The following is a 10,290-nucleotide window of genomic DNA, read 5'->3' as shown; positions in this document are numbered from 1 at the left end:
TTGCTCTTCAGTGTGAGACTTCTGTGAAGCAGAAGAATGAGCTGCCACAGCATTACCTGAAAACTTATTCCCCCTCCACCAAGCCTGACATATGAAATACTGAATTTTTGTACGCATTTAACAGTGTAGAGAATTTATAGACTGAAAAACTAGAGGATATTTTGTATTGGTTGTGTTAAAAAAATATATAAAAAAAAAATCACAACCACTATTACATGAGTTCTGGTACAGTATTAGTTCAGCTTAAACTACTACTACTCTGTAATCATATGATAACGAGAGTGTTGGGTGGCAGGGAGTAGTTAGGACTACACTTAATACACTTACAAATCCCTTTGGTACTCTGCACTGTAGATGCCCTGAAAGAAATACCACCCTGGATTACACCCAGTTAAGTGTACACACAAGCAGCACAGAGTCATTCTGAATAGATAATTCCCTGAGTTAGTGAGAAAGTGTTACTTTTTTTCCCCCCCTTTTGATTTGGATGTTTAGAGTAACATCTGGCCTGTGAGGCACAAGCTTTAAAAACAAACAAAAAAAAAAGTCGGTTAACTCAAGTGCCTTAAATTGGACATACATTTTACATTGTAAGAGCATGAGCCAAAAAAAAAAAAAAAAAAAAAAAAAAAAGAAAAAACCACGACAAGTAATTGCATTACTGATTTAGTCTGTGAAAGTTTGTTTCTCTCTACGTGGCCCCAGTGTTTCTGGGGAAGCCCATCATTTCTCAGTGGATTCTTATGTTTCAATTTACCGAAAGTAAATCTTATTCAGTACTGTATGGAAGTATTGCATAAATACGGCCTCTTCAAAGTAATACTGTATATCTCCTTCATTAAAAGATATGCCTCTAGCCAGTCCACAGCCATTTTTCTCTTGACCTGTATTTCAAAGGTGGCTGTTACAGCACACAGTGCACTGAAGTGTCAAAAGTATTAGTACATGACTGCCACGCACACATTCCTTTTAGAAAACATACTACATGCTCATTCTTTGCAGATTCTGTACTTGAGCTAATCGGTTGCCAATCCAGCGGTTTTCCTTCTGGAAAGAGTGCTACTTTTATTTAGAATGCTGCCCTCAAACTTATTTGAGGTTTGACAAAAATTAGGGTATCTAAATTCGTATTCATCACCTCTCAAAGCAGGGAGTAATACAAGGATACCGTCCATTGATCTGGTAACTCCGGTTGTAGGAGACACTTATACATGGCTTCACTTCTATTGGAACTGCTAGTGACATACTAGCACCAGTCTGTATGTGACCTCGAGCCTGAACGCTGGATTGTAAGCCAGCTGGGCAAGTCTGCAGTGGGTAAGAGGACGTGTGACTAGTTGACATCATCTGCTGACAGTTTTGCTGTTGTGAGGTTTGATGGTGATACTGTAATGGAGCTTGATGTGCCTGGAGATACTGTGATACATGTTGAACATGAGCCTGCTGTGAAGTTGGAGTCTGGGTGGGAAACGCACTATGTTGGGAAGGCTGGGCATGTTGTCCTTTTTGCTTGTTTGCTTCTTTTACATCATTATCATGAGCACTATAATACAAAGAGAAAATAAGACCATTTTAGTCAACTTTGTGTACGGTTTTAAGAGTATCCTAACTGTAAAACTCTAACAGCCTTTAAATATCAAAAACTATTTTGAAAAGGCCATTTAAGAAGCAATTCATATTCTTTAAAGATGTACACTAGGAAGTTTAAATGATTTTAAAGGTTAGGACCAACAACTTTTTAAAAGGCTACAATGTTAATAGAAGCATTTGCATTTAAGAGTTAATGAAAGTAGTCTGCTTGGATATATAGAGGTCAGAGCAGTAACATTTGCTAGTACAATATTACAGTGACATCAGTGTCTGAGAATCTGAAAGTGACATTTTTGGTGGCTAATGTGCTCCTAGCAATGAATGATTGTATTGTGACCATCTCAACTTCTGAGTCATTGATACTACTGATCAGGAGGGATTACTGGCTTGCTCGTGGTGCCTTGCTGGAGTAACCCTGCAATCATTCTTCCCCTTCCTCTTAGGCCTTCCAGAGAGGTGTTGAGTACTTTCTTTCCCACCCCAATGGAATTCTTGGGTGTCCTTGTTCTGCCACAAGGTTTGAGTCTGTAATGCCTCATGATTACTGTGTACAGTATGCAAGGGCATCAAGGGATATAGTTATGGGCTAGAGTGACACCTGCATGCAGAGGACAGTTTCTCATCAAGTCTGGATTCAGATTTTTCTGTTCTTTATGTGCTAACCAAAGTTTGGATGTGGATGGGAGCAATTGTCAACAAGATGGAAGTGATGCTGGTGGCCTAGGGATTCATCCAGAAGAATGGAATTGATTAATTGGGGATGTACTTTCATCCTTTTCTAGTATGGTTCAGTCTTGTGGTCCCATTGGATCCCATGGCACATCTGATATGTAGATAACGCTGGTCTGCAGTTTTTCCATTTATAAATAATGAGAAGGCAAGTTTCCCCCTCTTAGTTGTGGGCCCCTTGATAACTATCCACACTTTTCTAACATGCTGCATTGGGAGCATCCTCTACTCAGAAAGCTCTAAATTCCAGAGGTTTAGGTAGACCTCCTGTGTGCTTAGTACAATTCATTGGATACCTATTAAATTCAATTCTCTAAAGGTCTACGCAGATTGGGAGCCAGTTATTTAAGGAATCTGCTTTCAGAGGTTCATTTGGAACAGCTGAGATCTGCTACAGCACCCCAAAGGCACTCAGGTGAAAGTCTTCCCCTTGCTTCCCCATACTCCAATCTTTTGAACTTGTTACTTGACTGCCTGCTGCAGCCCAAGTTTGATGACATTCAGATCATGCTGCATGTCTTTTTTTCCCTTCTGTTGTGCTTTTGTCTGAGTATTTTATTTGCTGGGAGGAGGAGGGATGAAGGGAGTTAGGTCAGGTGAGGTTTTTGAAAAGCAGAGAGGGACTAACTTTATGTTGGCTTAATAAATATTGTATAGTACCTGGGTACTTTTGACATAGATGCTGCACAAACTCACTACTAAACTACTGTTTTTGTAAATATGGTTTTTTAGAGTAAATGCCCTTGAAATATACCATGCTGTTACAGAGACAAAGCCTTTACAAATGAGAAGCCAGCATAAGCTTACATTAACAGTCGTTCAATACACGGAACCAGGAAGTCCCAGGAGTATGCAGTAAGACGATGCAGTCGAGTTGGCCATGTTGGAGAGAGACGTAGGATAATCCTTGAAGAAGCCACACATGCAGTAGCCACTAACGAAGGAGCATAATTTAAAAACGCATGATCTGGATAGACAAAAAAATTGTTTAGATGAGTCAGACACAAATATTATTTAAGAAATAAGGTTGCATTAACTAAACCATGCAACACACCTTGCAGAGATACTTCCAGAAAGTAATCCGCATATTTTGCCATGTATAACTTAGTCTTCTCTAAGGAAACCATTGGCCAGCCATCGTGGAGATCTGTCTCATGGACGGCGATTGAAAGGTAGTATTCAATGAAGTGAGCAGCAGTTGGGAGGCACAAGTTCCACTGAAATGTTTCTAGCAACAACAGCTCCATGTGTAGCAAGTTCTGTTTTGTTAATACCAGATTCATGTTAGTCATACAACCCAAGCTGTTCAATTGTTCAAGCTTAGGGACACTGTCTTCCTTTTCTTCAAATTTACCTTGGGGCGAGGGAGAGGAAGAAAAATATAATTAGAAACATGAATAAAACACAGCAGCAAATGCAGTTTGGTGTATCTTTAACATTAGGGTATTTTTCAATGTGAACACTTGCTATACAATTGTTTTGCCATGTCAAATAGGCTCCTGCATGCAAAACTCAATGGGACGATTCTGCTGAGGAGAGGAGAGGAGAGGAGAGGCATACTGTCAAGGGTTAAGCTTCAGCAGATAGTTGCTATGTAACCTATAGGATATTACAGCAGTGTCACACTTCCTGTTGTCTCTTTATAGATTCTCTCACAAAAACAAGAGCCAGTTGCAAAGAGAGAATACTGATGATGGTATGGTGTAGCCTGACAGTATGTCATAAATGACTTCTTGTTATTCATTAAGTTATCCTAAAACCTATCCTGGTAACTGCTGAAGTACCATTGAGACTAGCCTTAAAAAAAGTGCAAGAGTCCACCTTTAGTTTTTAGCTTTAAAGAAAAAAAAGTCTTTCCGTGTTCAAAGTGTAGTAGGAGGAATCAACTTGGTATAGAGGCTCTAATGATTTCAGTGTTTACAGGTACGTTTAAATTCAATAAACGGACTTAAGCAGAAATTGAGCCCTTCGGTCTAAATCAAGTGAGCTTCAGTAACACGCATCTGGAAATGCATATTGTCATTTATGTAGACTTCCACAACTGTCCCTTCTTTTAAGTTCATCAGTACTTAGATTGCAAGTCCCAGGTGACTTGCAATCTAAGTACTGTGTACAGTACCTAGCACAATGGGATCCTGCTCCACACTCGAACATCTAGGTGCTGCAGTAATATAAGTAATAGTAGTAGCTCCACCCTGTCCTGGACTTTGCCTTGTCATACATGCATGTTTTAGTCTAACGTAAAGTTATACGTGTAAAAGCCCAGCAATAATGGATGCAAGTGAAACATTTCTATGGAACTCGCCACTGTTTTGCGACCTCAGTTTCACCCCACTTTCCTCCTTTCTTACACTCTTTCTACGGAAGCTGGAGTTATGTTCTTTTAGTAAATAAGGACTCTTCAGTAGCAGTGGGACTCAGTCCACCAAATTAATTCTTTTGGTTTTTCCAGTTGTGGAAGGTACCTGTTTACTCTAACCATTTTGTTCATATTTTAGTTCTCAAAAGAGGATACAAATCCAAAAGTGACATTCAAAATTTCTTTTCAGCACCTACAACAGAGGAGACTTTTCTCCTTTTTCTCTGTGTAATTTGGCAACTTGGGAGGTGGCAGGTGACTGCTTTTAAAAGAGGGCTCATTTTCTTGTAATTACTTCTTAAATTTTATTTTAAAAACTTCAGTCAATTTATTTGTGATGTAAATACAGATCTGTGATTGCAGCAAAGAATCCTGTGGCACCTTACAGACTAACAGACGTTTTGGAGCATGAGCTTTCGTGGGTGAATACCCACTTCCTCAGATGCATGTAGTGGAAATTTCCAGGGGCAGGTATATATATGCAGGCAAGCTAGAGATAACGAGGTTAGTTCAATCAGGGAGGATGAGGCCCTGTTCTAGCAGTTGAGGTGTGAAAACCAAGGGAGGAGAAACTGGTTTTGTAATTGGCAGGCCATTCACAGTCTTTGTTTAATCCTGAGCTGATGGTGTCGAATTTGCAGATGAAGTGAAGCTCAGCAGTTTCTCTTTGAAGTCTGGTCCTGAAGTTTTTTTGCTGCAGGATGGCCACCTGAAGGTCTGCTATAGTGTGTCCAGGGAGGCTGAAGTGTTCTCCTACAGGTTTTTGTATGTTGCCATTCCTAATATCTGATTTGTGTCCGTTTATCCTTTTCCTTTTTCCTGTCCAGTTTGGCCGATGTATATAGCAGAGGGGCATTGCTGGCATATGATGGCGTATATTACATTGGTGGACGTGCAGGTGAATGAACCAGTGATGGTGTGGCTGATCTGGTTAGGTCCTGTGATGGTGTCGCTGGTGTAGATATGTGGGCAGATCTACACCAGCGACACTATCACAAAGCTACAAGATCTGCAATTGCAGCTTTTAGTGTCCTTCAAATTCTGGGTTTTTTTTAAGGTGAATGGGGGGAAGGTCCTGAGAGAGGCCCGCATATTGGACCAAATTCAGCTGTGCTAATCTTTTATACATAATTTTCCTTCTAAATCAACTTGATCACCTAAGAATGATCCTTTAGTTGGTACAAGAAACTACATTAGTTAAATTAGGGCTAAGTATCAGAGGGGTAGCCATGTTAGTCTGGATCCGTAAAAAGCAACAGAGTCCTGTGGCACCTTATAGACTAACAGACGTATTGGAACATAAGCTTTTGGGGGTGAATATGCACTAATCTGACGAAGTGGGTATTACTTACTTGCTAAAAGTAAACAGGAAAGAGCAACCACGTGTAGCTGCTGAATGGATATATCATAGCGGTCCATGAAGAGGTCCAGTAGATAGACAGCAAGATGTCGCGCAGCAGGACAGAGTCTGAAACGATTGCTCACAATGGCAATCAGGTCTGCAAAATATCTTCTCAGATTTAACTGGGGAGACTGGCCTTTGTATGAGGGAAGCTTCAGCTCCTAGACAGAGAGCAGCATATAGTTGTAGTACAACCGCTGTTATTTTTATTCAAATATACTTGTGAAAAATAAATAAGAAAATTGACTGGGTTAATACATAAAGAACTTTTCAAAGCACTTTAAAGGAGGCACAGTCATGATTTTACTATTCATTTTCACAGAGTGGAACTGTTCTCTTGCTGGGGATGCCTATTTATTATCTTATGACACCTATACAAGGTGTGTCTAGATCAGGGGTCAGCAACCTTTCAGAAGCGGTGTGCCGAGTCTTCATTTATTCACTCTAATTTAAGGTTTCGTGTGTCAGCAATACATTAACATTTTTAGAAGATCTCTTTCTATAAGTCTATAATATATAACTAACCTGTTGTTGTATGTGAAGTAAATAAGGTTTTTAAAATACTTAAGAAGCTTCATTAAAATGAGATTAAAATGCAGAGCCCCCTGGACCGGTGGCCAGGACCCAGACAGTGTGAGTGCCACTGAAAATCAGCTTGTGTGCCGCCTTTGGCACGTGTGCCATAGGTTGCTTACCCTGATCTAGATTCTACAGAACAATTATTTAAAATAGAACACTCTTATAAAGCTCACTTGGCCCCAAAATTAAAAACAAACAAGCCAAATAAGGTTTGACTGAACATAATGACGGACTGACAAAGAAAAACCCTTGTGGCATGGTCCGACTATAAAAAAATTCAGACTCTGAAAGGCTGAATGTTCCAAGGACAAGAGCCTTAACTGCTAGCACGGTGTTCTGCACTGTGGAAGGCAGAATTCCAGGCAGCTGCAACCAAACAACACAGCTGATCTTCACTATCACAAATGAACAGAGAGAAAGAGCTACACTCTGGAGCTCAGATTTGATATGGTTTGGGATTATAATGCTTATTGTAATAACATTTCCCAGCAGGGGGCCTATTTTGAGACATCAGGTAGAGCTGAGATAACTCAAAAGTTTACAGATCCATAGACTTTTCAGGAAAGAATGGACCATTATGATCCTTTAATCTAACCTCCTGCACATCACGAGTGTAAGGTACATTCAAGACTTAAAATCCTATGATTATCTTTAAAATAACCACCTCTTTAAATAGTTTCAAACTGTAAGATTATTAAAGTTGTCAGAAGTTATTTACTTTCCTTCGCAATTAGAATCTGTTGTACTTGTTGTTTCTTGTACATGGGCCCAGTAATGTGCATTGCTTAAGTGATCTGGCCATGAAGAAAGTTAATGCAATCACCAAAACTACTTAGTCACATTTTTACTAGGTTAAATGATTGTTACCCTATTTACAACAGTGTGGAGATAAGGTAAGCCTTATCATCAAAAGCAATATCCACAAACATGGACATGAGTCAGCTCAGAGCTAAGAGGAGTTTCAAAACAGAATTGCCCTAAAATGTATTATTGTTAATGCACCCACTTACAGAGCACTCTTCTACATAGTAGCTCATTTTTTTTAAATACAGTTTAAACTTGGATCTATTCATACTTCCAAAAAAGGGCCAAATGCACCAAGGCCAAAGGGCAGAGGTAGAGGAATATCTGTGTAAATACTCAGGATTCAGTACAGATAATCAGGACAGTATATACTTAGAGACATTACAGATCTCAGCAGTTCAGTTGTTACCACATATTCTACTGGAGCTGTCTTTTTCTGTGCAGTTTTCAATTAACCTGACTTTAAACTAGCACATTTATTCTCCTTTTATACAGCAGATTTAGAAATAATGACTGTTATAAATAGATTTACAACAAAATTTAGCACTGACATAGTAATTTTGTTGGAGGTTACCATACTTTTTACCCAGGGAGGGTACCCGAAAAATTAGGGTCCAGCATTCTTAACAAGGTGGGGAATTTTCTGCCAAGATCTGTAGCACTAGCCTCCCTCAGATAGCCTTTTAACTCCCTCTCCTCCTCCCCCCTTGCCTGCAAGGAGCCAACCAGCTTCACTATCACATGCTAATCAATGCCTTTATGTACTGAGAGGCCTGAAACGCAGTGCAAGCAAGTGCTCCAGCTCAAGTGTCAATTTACTTTATCTAACTTCAATGCCAGTGGGAACGTACACAAACCCTTGCAGCTGAGGAGCCCAAAGATCTTGCAAAAACCCAGTGAATTAATCCATCCTTCTAGCACCACAGGAGGATCTTAGCCCATATTGCAGATGGAGAAGCTAGTTTTAAGATTTCAGGACATGTGAATTTAAAAGGCCCACAAACCGGATCCCCCCGTGGCTAAATCCTCGTAAGAACCTAGCGATACAGGCTTGAGACAAAAGGAACAGTAAGTCGCCTTGCCCTTTGACCTGTCCGGGGCACTGCCCCTCACTCCCTTCTAGGGACTGTCTGGCAGGAGAGGGGGACGGGCTCACTCAGGAAGGGAAGAGCTGAGCCTTCTGCCCTGCTCAGCCCGCAGGCTGCAGCCGAGTAAGGGGCCCGGCTCCCTCTGCCGCAAAGTCCCCGCAGAGCCCTGCTCACTGTACCTTGTAGCGAAGCGCTTGGTGGATGTCGGCAGCCAGCTGTCCTTTCCACCACTGCCCCTCCAGCTCCATGGGACGGGACGGCAGAGAGTCACAGCGGCACACGGCGAAAGGCAGCAGCCGAAGCCTGCGCAAAGGGGGAAAGAAGCGGCGCCCACTCAGTCCAGCCGCAGAGCCGTTTAATTCTCGTCCACCTCCCCACCCTGAGCCCCTCTTCATTTGCACCCAATTAAAAGCAGCCAGTTACTCCTCTCCCCCCAGCGCACGCTCAGCTCTCTCGCCCTTCCCCCGGGGAGGCACCGGCAGCCCCGCTCCCCAGCCACAGCTGATAGCCGTGCACGTCGCCAGGCGGGGCGGGGGGGAGCTGAGTGCGAGACCCCGGGGCTCTGCTTGTTAAAGCGCAGCATCGTGTCCCCCTGGATCCCGGCTGGGCTCTGCTCCGCTCCGCTCCAGCCTCGCACTGAAGCTGCTCCCCCTTTTCCATCGACGCCGCCTGTATGGGGCACAGGCTCCCCGGGCGGGTGCATTTCCCGACACTGCTCGGAGAAAACTCGGCAGCGGGGAGAGCGGAGGGGACGGCAGCAGAGGCGGCGCTGAGCAGTTTGCTGGTGCAGCGGGGGGCGCGGGGGTCCCAGCAGCAGCAGCAGCCGCCTCCCTGGCTCCCGACACAACAAAGGGCTTGGCATGCACCCTCCGCCGGCTGCTCCGGCAGGAACTTCCCCACAACTCGCAGCGCAGCCGCCTCTTACCCCGAGCAGCAGCCCCGCTCACAGCCCCGGCGGCACGAGAGCCACAGGCATGTCCCCGGGCATCTCACCGCAGCGCTTCCCTGGAGCTCAGCGCTGCCACGGGGCTGAGCAGCTCCCCTCGCCCATTGTTAAAGGGCTCAGCAGGCAAGTGTGTATACAAAGCCAGGGAGCAGGCACATGCCGCTGGGCCTCTGCCAATCTACTTTCGTTTTACATCGGGGTCTGGCCCAAGAGCTCCAATCACGGCCCGGCATTCACGGGCGCACAAGCTCTCCACTCTACTGCCACATGCAAGGAGCCTTTGGACCCCTTGAGCTGCCGTAGCCGCCCAGACTGAAAGATTTGGGGGGGAGGAAGCGTGGGAAGAGGGGAACCGCGGGCCGCGGCTTTGCCCAGCTTGCTTTTCCTTTTCCAGCCGCGTAGGGGCTGCTAGTGTTTCCCTCTGTGCCTACACGCTGCCGTTGTGCTGCATACAAGTTACGTATGTCTGTATACAAGTAGGCACCCGAGTGTACAGAGCATCAGAAAGGGTTGCAAAGGGAAGACGAAGGGGGGAAACGATAAGAGTGTGTGTTTTTCTTGGCATGAGAGTAATCTGCGGGTCTCTGCATGCAGTGTGGTGCAAAAGAGAAGGTAGGCTCAGGTTTCAGGGAGGAGCGCCCTGAGGACCTTGCGCTTTAAACTGGAGGAATTCTGAGTTGGCTGGAAAATGCTGGGTTTCAGCTTCAGAAACACTGCAGTTCCAACTCCTTAAAATACGTTTTTGTTTAATTGTCGCCTACATTTGTTCTATCATTTCACCTGAAAACTTAAC

General features: G+C 43.6%; 1 protein-coding gene across 1 annotated transcript; it reads right to left on the bottom strand.

The window, feature by feature from the left end:
- Positions 1 to 421: 421 nt before the first annotated feature.
- CCNJ (cyclin J) lies at positions 422 to 9,587 on the bottom strand. Its single transcript, XM_030569646.1, has 6 exons — positions 9,477 to 9,587; positions 8,731 to 8,854; positions 6,031 to 6,241; positions 3,374 to 3,673; positions 3,127 to 3,286; positions 422 to 1,543 (listed from the first exon to the last, which is right to left on the bottom strand). Exons 2-6 carry the CDS (start codon positions 8,797 to 8,799, stop codon positions 1,135 to 1,137), a joined length of 1,149 nt encoding a protein of 382 aa, XP_030425506.1. The 5' UTR covers positions 8,800 to 8,854; positions 9,477 to 9,587; the 3' UTR covers positions 422 to 1,134.
- Positions 9,588 to 10,290: the final 703 nt, after the last annotated feature.

The sequence above is a fragment of the Gopherus evgoodei genome, chromosome 7, assembly GCF_007399415.2.
Source record: "Gopherus evgoodei ecotype Sinaloan lineage chromosome 7, rGopEvg1_v1.p, whole genome shotgun sequence".
In the NCBI taxonomy this organism is placed as follows: Eukaryota; Metazoa; Chordata; order Testudines; family Testudinidae; genus Gopherus; species Gopherus evgoodei.
Note: the sequence above shows the minus strand (reverse complement) of the source record. Positions and strands in the feature narration are given on the sequence as shown.